The sequence below is a fragment of the Fringilla coelebs genome (assembly GCF_963513975.1).
Source record: "Fringilla coelebs genome assembly, chromosome: 20".
Lineage (NCBI taxonomy): Eukaryota > Metazoa > Chordata > Aves > Passeriformes > Fringillidae > Fringilla > Fringilla coelebs.
The window spans coordinates 6,504,410-6,519,474 of NC_140046.1; the positions used below are offsets into that span (position 1 = coordinate 6,504,410).

At 47.8% G+C, this 15,065-nt stretch overlaps 1 protein-coding gene across 1 annotated transcript; it reads right to left on the minus strand.

Annotated features, from left to right (window-relative positions):
* Positions 1 to 2,118: 2,118 nt before the first annotated feature.
* On the minus strand, positions 2,119 to 10,572 carry PRKRIP1 (PRKR interacting protein 1). The gene is made up of 6 exons (XM_084218891.1): positions 10,439 to 10,572; positions 9,225 to 9,303; positions 7,685 to 7,785; positions 6,857 to 6,942; positions 5,138 to 5,205; positions 2,119 to 2,861 (listed from the first exon to the last, which is right to left on the minus strand). The coding sequence occupies exons 1-6, from the start codon at positions 10,556 to 10,558 to the stop codon at positions 2,746 to 2,748; spliced, it is 570 nt and encodes a 189-aa protein (XP_084075017.1). The 5' UTR covers positions 10,559 to 10,572; the 3' UTR covers positions 2,119 to 2,745.
* Between the last annotated feature and the right edge of the window lie 4,493 nt (positions 10,573 to 15,065).

A 15,065-nucleotide genomic window follows, 5' to 3' on the forward strand; every position in this document is an offset into this window, starting at 1 on the left:
CAGGCTGAACCTCCTCCGGCTGAGCACAGGCTCCCTGCGAATCCCGACTGCTATCTCCCTGCACTCCTCCGCTATTGACTCAGCAGGAAATCCTGTATAAACCCATCAAAAGGATAGGGACAGCCTTATGGGAAAGAGAGGGAGTTCCTGCCCTGGAAATGAGATAAAGAAAATGCTGAAAGGCAGCACAATGGGTCAGCTTTATAACAGGGTAATCCCATCTTCCTGAATTCCATTCTGCCTGGGGGAGGGAACAAAGGAAAACGACTCTTAAAAACCTAATAAAGAGACAGATACATGTTATCCTGAGTGTGCTTTTCACCTCTGAGAGCAGGAATACCCCTGCTCGGTTTCAGCACAAACACCGCTGTCTCTCAGGCTCCCACATTTGCACAAACACATGTATAGAGCAACTTTAGCCCTTGAGGGTTAATCTACAGCAGAGAAAGGAGAGGGACTCCTCTAGAAAAGAACCCAGAGCACGAATTTAGTGTAAGCAGGTCAAACTCCTTGGCAGTTTCAAGCCTGTAAGTTATTACTGGTTTCTTGGTGCCCTATTTGGAATAGCAATCAGTTGTAGAGCTGTTCCTATTTTACTATGCACAGGAGCACTTCCCCTTTTCTACTCCACGGATGAGGTTTTCCCCGTTTTGAGGTCACATAGTATTTGCATTTTATTCTAAACGAAGAAACATCCCTTGAAACCTCCCTTTGAAGTGCTTTGTATTCTCAACGAGCTCCTACTGCCACGAACAACCACAACAGAGTGTTTATGGGAATTCACAGCTACACCTACCAAATGCAGCTCCTACTGCTACACTCAGCCACCCCGGTGAGACAGAGCGTGAGGCAGATGCCACCTTCACCAACATGCTCTCTTTGCTGTTTATGGATTTCAAACTCAGCATTCCCAGAAAACACAGCATGAATAATTCAGCACGGGCATCTCAGGGAGGCAGGATGAGGCCACACAACCTGAATTTGTTCAGCCACCAAGACAAACTCGAGTTCACCTTCCTCGTGGCTGAGGGAAGCGTGTCCTCACTCAGCAGCATCTCCTCTGCTTAATGCAGAACAGCACTCAGCTCAAAGGCCTGACAAGCTCAGAGGCAGAACATTTTTATTTGTGAGACTCTCAGTTCTTCTCTGCCCATAAAAAACCCTGACGTTTTTGTGGCTCATCCTACAACACGGTATCCACAGGGTTTGCCTGCCCTAAGGGGGATTAGTGTGCAGCAATGCTCATAACTAATCTCTCCACAGGGAAAATGGATCCTGCATCTGAATGAAACACTGCCACAACTTGCAGCACCTGCCCCCGCGGAGACTGAGCAGAAAACATGCAGATCTCTATCCTGGGGGGCAGTGGGGATATGCACCTGGCAGGTCAGAAGTTATCCAGCTCTGAAGCCCTTGGATATGTACAGAGGAACTAAACAAAAACATCACTTGCACTTGGTCACATCTGCTTCCCAGCCACCATGGTAATGCCATGGAGAAGCCATTACATAAAGCCAGCTCAGACAAAATGCAGGATTTCTGGCAGCAATATTCAACAAAGGCGAAATCTAAAAAGAGACTCTCCCTTTTTACTGTTTTTGCTTAAAATAATTTGGCATTAACCAAGGCTTGAGAAGAAGTAGCACCGCATTCTGGATGCAAGGCTCTGGAATGAGCACGTCTGAAAGCCAGCAGGCACTTCTAATTAAAGATACACTGAAGAGACAAAAACCAGAGTTACAAGTAAAACCACCACTGCATATGCTTTAAGCACCAATAAGTAAATATATAGAGAGATGTTAAGATTCCTACCGGGGAATCCAAGGTGCAAAGCAGAGCGCTCAAGCAGAGAGAAAGGCAGGTGTCATCACAGGAAGCTGAGCACAAGCAAAATGATTCCATTCCAAGCCTTTCTGCCACAGGATTCGGAGGCTTTACACACAATCTTTGGGAAAAGGTATTGTTCCAATTCAAAAGCAAAAAGTAAGTGACATGCAGCTTACTCCTTTTTCCGTATTTTCATGTGTGCCACATCACTTGATCTCTTTGTCCCTTCCTGCAGCATCTCTTTATTTTACTGAAATCCTCTTCCAAAAAGAAAAATAGAAGACAGAACAATCCAACACATCCCTTTTATTAATTTAGAAAACATGGAAGGAAGAAAAGCAATAGGGAAAGTTTTAGCATTAAAAAAGGGATCCAGATTAAAAATCTATAGAACTTGTCTAGGAACATAAACTGATTTCTTTGGGTTAGAGATGACCCCATACAAAACCCCAAATGCAGAACACTCACAGTGCAGGAGAGTCTGGCTACAGACCACTTTTCTACTTCAGGTTAAACTCTGCCCCTAGATTCATGTATCCCACTGCTACCAGCTTCAAGATAAGTAGAATACGTAGCCTTCACAGTAATATTTCCCTTAAATGGTAATAGTTATGTTTTAGCTTTCAGACAGAAAAACACTCTGGGCCATTTTAGAAAGAACTCTAGGGTCATAGAGACTTATGGCTGACTCTTTAGAGCAAACTTAGAGCAGACTGCACAGCAGTTATACAAGCAATTAAGAAAAAATCTCTTATTTGGCATTTCTCTATCATTTTCTCTCAGGCCTGTGACGTGAAGGCCATGCCCCGTTAAGCAGATGTAACGTACGCCAATGGGTTCTGCTTGGCTGAGATGAAAGGCTTTCATGCTCCTGAATATAAAGCAATGAACAGTGTTTCCAGCTGTCCCTGGAAGGCCTCATCCTCTTCCCATCACAAAACTTGGCTCTTCAGCATCATCTTCCTTCTCTTCCTCCTCCTTGCTATCCTCTTCGTCATCCTCACTGCTGCCTTGCTCTTGGGATTGCCCAGGTTCTACAAACACAAACAGGATGAATGGATGAGGTGTTCCCACCTGGCTTCCTTGTCAAGCATTTCACAGCAAAACACTCTCAGGTGCTCAGCAAATGTGGATTAGGTCAGGCTAATTAGCAAGGAGGGTAACATATTCCCCTGTGTCTTCCTTGTTAAGCATCTCACAACTAAGCAGTCCCAGATACTCAGGGAACAGGAATCAGGTTCTATTAATTCCACCAAGTGATGAGGAGCTCAGAATATCAAATTCCCCCTTGGGGAATTCCCTTATCTCCAATACAAAGTCCATCATTAAACAACTCCACCTCTTCTGGAACATTATTTCTTTCTAACAGAGACAGTCAAACACTGAGGTGATAGATTGTCTCATTCCAAATCTCAGCTCTGCAGGCTGGGATGAACTTGGAAGGATCACACACAGCACTGGGAAGGCACAGGCAAGACTCAGTGTATTCCTACAACCTATTCAAGTTCACAAAAACTCCATGAGGTGCCATAAACTTTTACAGAACTGTTTGCTATACTGTCAGTACAGGAACTCATTAAGATATGCCTAAGGTTAACAAGGGTCACAGAAAACTTGTGAAGTCTGCTAAAAAACCAGGACACATCTACTAGAAATTAAATAACCGATATCAAAAATGAGGCATGGCATAAAGTGGGACCTGAACCCAAGAGCCATTTTTCTGCTCTCTCCTGCTCCTCGGGCCCAGTCACACTCTGTGTCCTGACCAGTTCATGTGGGATTTAGGATCAGTGGTCTGATGCCACCGCGTGGTGAAGTGCTGAACTTTGAGCGTTTATTGGGAGTTTGCTCATCAACAGCTGACCTCATTCAGTGCCAACCCTTATTCTTAATGTTTTTACTACAACAAAGATGAAACATGGCAATTCAGAGGTTTAATTCATTCATTCAAAAAGGAAGACAAATGTTTGCCTGCTATATCCAACAAATACATTTTAATCAATTTGAAAAAATTCTCTGATTACAACCCAGGACACACAAAACTAAAAAAAGCTGTTCTCAGTTGACTAAAAATGGCTAAGAGGGCCTTCTCTCCCCCCTGATATTATTATTTTACATAGAGAACTCTTTTACACAGACTGTAAAGAGTTAAGAACTGGTAACAAAGACCAGGGAGTTTAGATTCTGTCTTTCAGGAACTTGTGCCAAACAAAACCACTCCTGCCCCACAACGGGTACAGGGCAATCCCATACTCAGTGCCAGTCCCTGATCCAGCTCTCCTCTCTCCCAGCCACTCCCTAAGGGATGGGTATTCTGTTTGCTCACTCAAAATGAACAACTGTTGACTCATACTTAAATTCTCCTCCTAGTTACAATTCATAAATGAGTGGCTTAAAAAAATAAAATAAGATACCAAGACCAAAACAAAACACCCAAAAAATTCACTCTGCTACATTTACTTGCTGTCACGAGTAAAATTAACCTAACAATTTGTCCTCCCATGTTTACATGGGAGGCTGGCTGTGGTTCAGCTGAAACAGATCCAATTCTGAAAAGCAAAGCACAAATAAGGTAGAACTGTCAGACAAGCCACTGTTCCAGCAGAACTACCAGAAACTGCTGTAACTTTAACCATTTGTGTGCTAATTCACACTGAAAGAGTAAGCCAAAATATACTCACTGAAAAGAAGCAACAAGTATGCAAAAGTTTGAGCAAACAGTTACACTGATATTGCTGAACATTAATTTTCAAGAGAGAAAATAATGTTGCAGGAGAACAGAGGCAGCCAGGTTCTTCACCTTTATTTCTATGAAATAAAATAGTCCCATGGAACAGATAGTGCCAAGGTGGCTCAATTTCTTACACACAAAATTGTAACTCTGTTTCTTGCTGCCCAAGTTCTGCCTTTTTTCCACCTGTTTTCCCATACACATTCAAAATACACTTTAAAAAAGCACAGCCTTGAACAATCCTGCCTTTCTAAACCTCAGGTGAGGTTCTGAATCTGCAGTTCATCAGAACAGTTGGGGCAAAATATCCAAAAACTCAGATTCCAGAGTTTGCTGTCCAAAATTCCCCCTAATAAATGGAAAATATTCACAAACAGCCAAGTTATTTGTAAGATTAAATCTCAACATAGATGGCTTTCAAAGAGGATTTTGAAACATCAGCTAAAATAACAAGCTTAAGGCTCAGGCTTTAATCCATGTATTGAGAATGCTTGGGATGGGGGGTGGAACAAAACCTTCTAAGCTTCAATGAGGGAACAGAACCAAGACCCTGAGAAAAGTAAACTAAATTTCACTGACCTTTTTCCTGCTTCTTTTGTTCAAGTTTATTTTTCTTAGCTTGCAGTTTCTTCTCTTTTAACTTCTGGCTATAAAGCAAAGAAAAAAGACTCTCTGGCAAATCCAATGTTGTAAAGATTCTGCACATTCATGCACTGATAAAGGACATATTACAGACATCTTGGAAAAGCTGATTTCAGAAGAGAAGTTCAATTTAAATTTGGTCTCAGCTGAAAATTCAGCAAGAGTAAACTTAGCACATGATCAAGAGAAACTTTTCTATGTTGTTTTCAGATTAATGGATTTTTTAAGTCTTTCATGACTCCACTGCAACCAGAACTATGATACACAAGAATCTCCAAGAACACAGATGGAACAAGAATGAAACTGCCCCCACATTTTATCTACCTAGGCTAATAAACATAAAGAGAAAATGGTGTTAAAACCCAGACTGCAGACACTGAACACTGGGGGGAAAAAACCACCAGTAATATATACTTCAATTGAAGAAAATCAAAACAGTGCAGTATGCTCTGACCTCCCTCTTTGGCTGTACCTCCTCAGGATGTCAGGCCCTAGGAGTAGCACTGGGGGTAAGAGGGAATTTCAATTCATGCAACCCAGCTCTCCTTGCCCAGCAAAGGCAACCTGGCAAGTTAATGGCAGATACAGGCAGAGCAGCCTGGCATTGACATGCTCCTCTGTCAACAGCATAACTGAATTCTCTTGAAACAGAGAGCCAGGAACTGAACCTGTTGGGTCAGGACAGAGAAGGGAAATTAGAGGGGTTCCTGCAGGGCAAAGTCACACCATTAGAGCATAGCAGGGGGACATGGAGGTGTTAGTGTTTAGGCAGCATCTGCTGTTGGAACAGTTGTTCTCCATCTCAGCCAGGCAAGAGGCAGCAGGCCAGATCTGACTTGCTGGCCATCTGTTGGACCACATTAAATTAAACTAAGATGGCAACAGTGTTTGTGTTGTGCACTTTTGTGTTAACATGGCAGTGAGCCACTTTGCACAGGCCTTTCCACAGCAGCTCTCAGCCACAGCATGCAAAACAGCAAGGGAGAGGATGCTCACGGTCAGACCCTGGAAAGAGCAGAGGCATGATTCCCTGCTTTTTCTGAAACCTATCCTGGACACAGAGAGTGGGATTTAAATTCTTGTCACTGCACTACAATGGTCAGTCTATTTCTTGAGAGCATCAATCTTGTGTTTCATTTTGTCTAAAATTTAAGAGAAAGATGGATTTGATATTTTTAAAGTATTTCCACCTAACTTATTAGACTTCACCTGCCAGACATTTCAATGGGGTAGGCAGAAGCAGCCTACCCATGAAGCAGCACCCAGTTTTGCACTGAAACTGCTTGGTACCAAATGATTCAGACATAAACTCAAGCCAGATATAGACACAAACCTTTCCTGACACTGTTAAAACAAATATGCAGCAAGGCATGTTGCAGTCAAGACCACAGTGTCAGCAAAAGCAGCTCAACCAGTCCAAAGTTATCCTGCAAGCAATGGCACGGAAAAGAGACCACCCCAGCAAAGCCTGTCAGGTTTACAGCTACCTTTGGAAACCAAACATTGACACTGACAAATTTAATTTCCACAGCCAGACTTCCCAGCTGATAGATGCAGACACAGAATGACAGTGTTTATCCAGAGCATGCAGCTACAGATGAGGCACAGGGAGGGAGGGTTTCCATGTCAAGCCTCCTGGGAAAAATCTGCCCTTACCGCTTCCTTCTGCGTTTTGCTGTTTGCTCTTCTGCAATCATCTTATTCCTCTCCAGTTTCTTCTGGAATTCCTCATCTAGTCTTTGCTGTAATTGATCACATGTCATACTTTGGTCAAAATCTAAATTAAAATACTTATTTTAAAAGCCACGTCCTTTTAGGGAGAAGTCTTTTAGCAAAATACAGAAGGGAGCTCTGCCAGATTTTGCCTGGCTTCTTTATACAAAGCCACGTTCCTAGGCATGGCTCCTGTACAGACAGCATTTTTAACCTGCAACCTGAGCCAAACATTGGAACCTTCTGAAGGAGAAATCCTCACCAGAGCAGATGAGGGAGGTTGGGCTTCTGCCCTAATTAATGTTTCAGTAAAAACAAATGAATAATTGGAGACACAAACATTAACATACGGACTCATCTCGGCCAAGAGAGAGTATATCAATAGTGTTTTCTAAAAGAGGGGGCATTCTACTTGCTCAGGACTTAAAAGAAACATCTGAACTCTGTGCAGAGGCACTCACTTTGTTTCTGTCTGTGCAAGGCAGTGTTATCAAGGATTTCTAGCTTTTAAAGCATTTTCAAGTCAGCCTGAAACACACACATTCCCATGAGGCCTTACAGCGTGCTAGGACCCCAGGGAACACAGGAGATGGAGCACGTCTGACACAAAGCACCAAATGTTTCAGTACTGACACAGACACCACGGATCACACACTCCTACAGACTCCTCTGACAAGGGAATTATTTGTACATGACTTTCAAAGAAAGCACAGATTTGCAAAGAACAACAAACAGTTGGGGGAGGGGGGAGCTATAAGGAGTTGTGCTGACCTTCTCAGCCATGGCATCCATGAAATCTTGCCTCTGGTACTCTCGCCGACGGAGGTGCCGGTACACGTGGAACTCCCCGCTCCCAGCCCCAGCACTGGAACCTGCAACAAGGGAGAGCTCAGTCTGCTAGGAAAGGAGGTAAAGAGATGCTCACAAATCACTACAGCTGTGTAAGAAATCGTGCCTAGTGCAATACAACACAGCTGGACACTGAGGGATGGGACACAGGAAAGGGCACTGTCAGATGAAGATCTACCAACAGCTCACGGAGTGTGTCACCACTTTAAACTCAGCTCACAAGCAAAAGCAGAGTGAGCTGCAAACCCACACACTTTTGGGTGACTGCAGGTGACCCAATTACCCCCCTGGAGAGCCCACCCTTAGCTGCACATCAAGGAAGGCAAACAACTGGAGATGAAATGCACCCCTCAGTCTCTTACAGGCAGAGGTGAGCTACAATACCCTGCTGATGCTGCTTCCCACTAATTTTCAGCATTTCTCAAACACGAAATAAAGGTCAACAGAAAGGTGGTAAAAGGTGATCTTGTACTTTCCTATGCAAGACAGATCTACTGACAGTTTTCAACTGTTTCTTCATAAATTAAAACCCTACAGCTCTCTCTTCCTGGCATCAGCCTGCATGCTGAAGCCTTGTAGGGGCTTTAAGCATCATCCTCCACTCTCTTCCCCCATCTCCTGAGCCCTTTCTCAAGGGAAAGCACATGAATACAAGCCTCAAAGAAGACACCTAATTAAAACCCAGCAGCTGGGACTGCAACAGGCGTGCTCTTGATACCAACAGGGACCCAGCACATCAGGTACTCCCAGAAAAACAAGACCATTCACTCAAGCACACAGCAAAGCTATTTGAAAAAGCCATGGGAGAATTACTATAAGCAGATTTTATTCAGAAGCATATAAAAACTTGAGTCCAAGATCAATTATTCTGAAATAAGAACAGGTCAACCTCTAGAAAGGATAGAGGTCTCAAAGAAAGACAGAACTTCTACATGCAGCCAGTTTATACCACAGCAACTACATTTAATCCCTGCAGGTAGAAGTAAAGTGTACACAGAGTACTTGGGTCAGGGTCCTGGCACAGCTGCCAGCTCCCTACCTGAGCACACACATTCACACCTGCTGCATGTGCCTACTTCTCACAGCCTGAGATTCAGACTCAAAGCAGTCAAAAGAAGGACTTCACACTGCCAGTCTTCCAGAGCACTCTCAGATCCATGGAGAGGACAGATTTACTCATCATCATTTACTTGTCATCACCAGAGCAGCAGCTTATTGCACTGCAGGCAGCCCACGTGCTGCAGTACCACAGGCTTTGTTCTCTCTGCATTCTGACAGCCAGCAAAAAAGTGGAATCAGAGAACCAAATAAAACTTGAAAAATCAACTCTCAAAGCACATTTCACACCTCTTTTCTCCAGCAAAATGAGCAGCAGAAAAACCACCTCTGTCTTTCCCCGCTAAACATTTTTCTAAGCTAATTGTGACTGATACCAGAGTTATCTGAAGAATAGAATCTTTACCCATGACATCTCTAACGAACTCCGGGGGAGGTCGTGGTGCCCATTCATTCAGTTTTTCAGGAATTGGTACAGTCTTTTCCTGCAAGAACAAACCAACCAGCCATCAGTATCTTCCAGGAGCAAAGTCTGCAATTTTAACACATTGTTGAAAGGCAGGGTACGTATGACAACAGCCTCTTCCACCAACTGACAGATCTCAGAAGGAGCACAGCTGCAGCAACTTCTTCATGCACAAGGATCAGGAGCAGGCAGAAGAGGAGAATCAGAAGGGATCCTCTCTGTCCCTCACATTCAGACCTGCAGGTCAACAAACCCCAGGAGGATCAGGAGTGTCTGTGCCTCTTTTCAGCATGGGAACTAGAAGGAAGCATGTCAGCACCTCCAAGCGCTCGCAGGAACTGAGTATAATTCCACTGCCAGCAGTCTGGGAAATGATGAAAGGTGTTTGAGCACCTTCCATGCCAGAGCTAGAGGACAGGGAGAGCAGGGGAGGGAGAACACATGGTGCAAGGGCAGAGGAAGAACGTGCTGCAGGGAAGTCTCAGCCTGCTCCAGCACACACAGAGCGGGGGGGTGAGCATCTCCTCCTGGCAAAAACCCCCTCAGGAAAGGATCAAAACACCCAGACAGAGGACCAGGGTCATGCTCCCGCACATTAAAAACGGAGGATAGAGGAAAGACCAGCGAGCAGAGCACTGAGGGGCCCCTGGGTTCCCAGAGAAGCGTGTTTCTCCTCACAGCATCCCAGAAAAGACGGGTCCTTCTCCCCTCACAGCAATGCAGTGTGTGGGGGCGTCGGTCCCTCTCCCCTTGGGGACCCGGCAAGGAGGAGGGGGGCGTGTGTCGATCCCGTCATGGAATCGGGAAGGAAAAGGGGGGTTGGCTGGTCCCTCTCTCCACACAGACCCCCAGGAGGGGGTGTCGGTTCCTCTTCCCTCACAGATACGGACAGGAGAGAGGGGAGGTTGGTCCCACTCCCCTCACGGACCCCGGAGGAAGGGAAAGGAGGTGTTAGTCCCTCTTGTCTCACAGAGCCAGAGGTGGGGGGTCTCGGCGTCCTTCTCCCCTCACAGACACCGAGAGGGTCTCAGTGACCCTCACAGACACCGAGGGTGGGGGGCTCGGTGTCCCTCTCCCCTCACGGACCCCGCGGGGGTCTCGGCGTCCCTCTCCTCTCCCACCGCCCCGGGCCGTGCCCCGGCGGGTGCCCTCACCGGGTTCCTCATGAGGCGCTCGAGGCGGAGGCGCTGCTCCTCGGCCGCGCTCCTGGGGATGACGAGCGGCTGCGGCTCCTTGCGGGGCCGGGGCGGCCGCGGGGCCGAGGGCGCCGCCATGTTCCGGCCCTGGCCGCGGCCCGCCCCCCGTGACGTCACGGCGCGCGACGCGGGCGGCCCCGTCATGGCGGGTGCGATGAGGGCCGCGCAGAGGCGGGAGTTCTGTGAGGGACCCTCGTGTGAGGGAGCCACCGAACCGGGCCCGTGAGGGGAGAGGGACACCGAGAAAACACCTCTGGGGTCGTCAGACCCAACCTCTGCCCTGTCACCACCCTGTCAACCAGAGCACTGAGTGCTACAAGTCGTTTCCTGAACACCTCCACAGACGATGACTGCACCACCTCTCTGGGCAGCCTGTGCCAATATTTAATCACCCCTTCTATGAAGAAATTTCCCCTTCTAATGTCCGTACCCTGCAGCCTGGACGGAGGCTGAAGGCAGAGTCACCAACTTATCGTTGGAAGGGCCCTCTGTAGATCAGCCAACCCAAACCCCCTGGCAAGGCAGGGTCACCCCCACAGGCGACACAGGAATCCGTCCAGGTGAGTTTGGAATGTCTCCAGACAGGGACACTCCACTGCCTTCCTGTGCAGCTTGTCCCAGCGCTCTGCCACCCTCAGTGGGATTCTTTGAAGGCACAGAATCACAGAAGGATGGTTCAGGTTGGAAAGGACCATTGGAGTCACCCAGTCTGCCCCCTGCTCCAGCACAGCCCCCTGAGCATGGCACTCAGAGCTGTGTCCAAAGGGCTTTCAGGGGACACTCCACACCCTGTCTGTGCACCCTGTGCCAGTGCTTGATCACCCACACAGTGAAGTTCTTCCTCATAGAGTCACTGGATGGTTTGGGTGGGAAGGGACCTTAAATATCTTCCCATTCCAGCCCCCTGATGTGGGCAGGGATGGCACCCACTAGACCAGGCTGCTCAGAGCTCTGTCCTACCTGGCCATGGACATTTCCAGGGGTGCAGCAGTCAAAAGATTTTCTGGGCTATCTCTGCTGGAGCAGCACCACCTTCAGAGCAAAGAATTTAATCTTAATATCTCATCTAAACCCACCCTTTCAGTTTGAAACAGTTCCCCCATTTGCCAGTACAAATTCATGTTCAAAGTCCTTCTGCATCCTGCTGTCCATTTGGGTACTGAAAGGCCCCAGTTAGATCACCCTGAAGCCTTCTCTTTTCCAGGCTGAACAATCCCAGTTCTCTCAGCCTTTCCTTGTAGGTGAGGTGTTCCACCCCTCCAGTCCTCTGGTTTGTCTTCCCTGGGCTCACTCCAACAGGGCCCTGTCTCATTTTTGGGTGGAAATGCCTGTGCTCCAGCCTCTCATGCCATGGCCCAGCACCGCTGAGGAGGGCCCGGCTCCAGCCTCTGACACCCTCCCTCAGACACTCCAAAACTCGGATACAACTTGTTCCCTGTGTCACTGCTCCCGTGTCCCAGCTGTGGCCGTGCATCCTGCTCCTGCCAAGCTGTGGTTGCTGAGCTCCGATGTCCCCTGTCCCCTCACACACGCTCTCAGGCTGCAGGCTGTCCCCAGCAGGCTGCATTAGCGAGGCAGCTCCGGCATCTGCCGCGCAGGATGAAAATTCAGTGTGTTTTTCACCGGCGCCCTCAGCCCTGCCAAATCCCTTCCCCGTGAGGGTGTAAGCGATACAGCACTTCCTGGTGCCCCCGTGGCAGGCTGCCTGCGCCATCTGTTCGTGTCACTTTGGTGTCATTAACCAGCGCGGCCCGCGGCCTTTGTCTGCTGACAGTGATGAACGGCAGCTCCGCTCCCCGCAGCACCGTGCGGGCAGGTAGCAGAGGGGGGAGATGCTGTGCTCTTTGTGAGAGGAATTGTGGGTTTGTCTTTACAAACAAGCTGTGGGTCTGCTGGTGGATAAAGCCAGCGCTGGGAGATAAAAGAAACAATGGGAAGGATTCCACTGATTGATGAATGGGAAAAGGTGTTTGCTTTTACAAATAAACTTTAGGTTTGCTGATAAATGAAATTGGACGTTGAAAGATGAAAGAAACAATGGGGAAGAAAAACCCCTAAATTCCATAAGAATTCAAAATTAAAAGGAGGGTTATTCATTAGAGGGAAATCTTTGGTATCAGGTGTTTTGAGAAGTCTGTACCTCTGAAGTACCTCAGCCAATGGGAAAAGAGAGAAGGGAAATATGGCTGGGAAATTGGGATAAAAAGGGAGGCTGCGTCCTCCAAAAATTGGAGATCCCAGGGGAATGCCGCATGGCCTCTCCCTTTATTGGAATAAAGCCAGAAAGGACTCCTCTGTCTCCTTTTTGGACATAAACCTCTGGTGTTTGTGGATTAATTTTCCTAACAATTGCATTTGTATTCACACCTGGGGCTTGCAGGAACAGCACTTGGATGAGCTGAGGGCTGTTACACCCAAATCCACACTTGCCTGACGGAGCTGGAGGAAGCCATGGTGGGGAAGAGGAGCCAGAGCTGGCTGCAGTACAGGCCTCCACTGCAAGCCAAATTTTGTTTCAAGTCGCTGTGGCCCTACAGAAATGGCATGGCATGTGCTGGGGCTGTGTGTGCGTCACAGAATTAGCCAGTAAAGGTCAGCTGCAATGGAAGAGGGGCATAAGCCTTGGTGCAGTTTATGGAGATAAGCCAGAGCTGGGAAGTTGGGCTCTGGGTTTCAGACAGCTTCGTGCTGTGCATGTGGAGAGGGTGACAGAAAGGGGAACAGAGAGGTTGGGAATGGCTCCTTCTGAGATTTATAGTTCATTTGTATGGCCTGAATTTATTAAGCCTCCATTCTCTTCCCCTTTCTGTGGAGAAAATCGGAGCTGATCCTCAGGTTCAGCCCTATGTTTACAAAAGACTTTTCAACCTCCGCTGAGGTTGCTATGGAAATCACACTAGTTTGTGTCTCGTGTTTTTCTTACCAACCTGATTTGTAAAAGAATGGTGTGAATTTAGTGCTGGCTGAGTTCCCAGCTGGCCGCTGGTCCTGGAAGGCATCCTTGCAGTCTCAGCCCTGGCTGGAGCAATGCAAACAGCTTCCTCCACGCTGTCTGCCAGCTCCCCAGCTCCTGTGCCGGCAGCTCTCCCAACCTTGGGTCATCTTCAGCACACCAGGACAGAAACCATCCAGTGCCAGGCTGGACTCAGCCCTGCCAGGGAGACACCAGCTCTGTTGCAGAGGCCATGGCAGGTCCTCTGTCCTCTGTCACCACATTCTGTTTTACAAAGCAGAATTGCTACAAACCGACTGAGTTTCCTCTGCTGAATCCTAAGCACATCTAATCTCTAATGTTTCACCCTGTTTCTTCCTCACAGCCACTTCTCCAAACACCCATCTTCCCACAGCAGGGCTGTGAATGATGAGCTGCCAGGACTTGGCCCTCCCGTGCCAGTCCCCACGGGAGGAAGGCAGAACGGCAGCCTGAGGACTGCAGGGAGCAGCTGGACTCACTTGCCCAGAACGTGACTTGTTCCAGCCACAGCTCACAGCCCCAGGACACAAACAGGCAGAGCCCTTACAAACTGTGGGGCAAGAGACCTGGGAACATCTCCCTTTCAAACTACAGTCGAGGGAGTTGGTGCAGACTCTTGATGTATTCTGCACTATTTACTTTGAAAAAATCTAGGGAGGGGGGCAAGACAGTTACTTAGGTCATAAAAAAATAGAAAGTATTTCATCTAACTACAAAGCCCACAAAATCAGTGCTGGGCTGGGATCTGGGCAGGACTGTGCTTACTGGGGTCAGTGAATTTGCATTAGAACAGGGCAGTGTTTTCATAGGTCAGTGCAAACAAAACTCAGCTCCCTGATCTTTATCAAAGAAGCTCATTTGTGTTTCTGAGGAGTTCTCTTACCAAAGGGATCCTTCTGGAAGCACTGCAATTCTTTGCTGAGACAGGAGCAGCCGTGGAGCTCCAACACCCACGTGAAACGTGGGCAGCTGCGCTGCTGAAATCCCTTTGCATTTTTGTCCTGTTCATGGTGTGTGCCAGGGCACAGCTCAGCACCAGCATCCCTGCAGCCCAGTCCTTCTCCAGCCCTGGGCAGAGGGCATTGCTGGCATGGAATCCAGCCCACATGCTGCTGAGCCTGCTTTCCCCTTGTTTCACCAGCAAATCTCTGCATTCGATGCTGTTTTGTCCTGCCCCTGCCCTTCCAGACACCCTGTGAAAGGAAAGGGATGTTTTCCAGCAAGACTGATGCTGTAATTAGTCAATTTGCTAATAAGCTGAGGTGTGAATGGCTTTCTGTGAGGCAGGAGGAGCAGCTGTCCCCAAGCACAGCCCTCAGTGTCACCTCCCCAGCTGCCCAGCTCCTGATGGATGAGCTCTCCAGGAGCGGTGAAAAGGCTCTGGTGACTTTTGGGGAGGGAATGTTTTTGTGAATGGATCATGACACAACCACGGCCCGATTACCGAGCTGAGCAGCTCCCTCCACCCCCCCAAAAGCCATGTGTTAGCTGCGTCTGTCACTGCTTAGCTGTCACAGTACAGTCTGGGACAATGCTCCAGTTTTCCCAGGGGATTCTCAGCAGAAAAGAGCACACTAGAAAGACATACAACGTCAGAGCATGAGGCACAGT

Excerpts from the sequence above, each read along its gene's own strand:
- PRKRIP1 (XM_084218891.1), bottom strand. The coding sequence starts at position 10,558 with ATGGCGGCGCCCTCGGCCCCGCGGCCGCCCCGGCCCCGCAAGGAGCCG. Across the intron at positions 9,304-10,438 it reads AGCGCCTCATGAGGAACCCG|GAAAAGACTGTACCAATTCC; the intron begins GTGAGGGCACCC and ends TTGTTCTTGCAG. Across the intron at positions 5,206-6,856 it reads GCAAAACGCAGAAGGAAGCG|CCAGAAGTTAAAAGAGAAGA; the intron begins GTAAGGGCAGAT and ends TTTGCTTTATAG.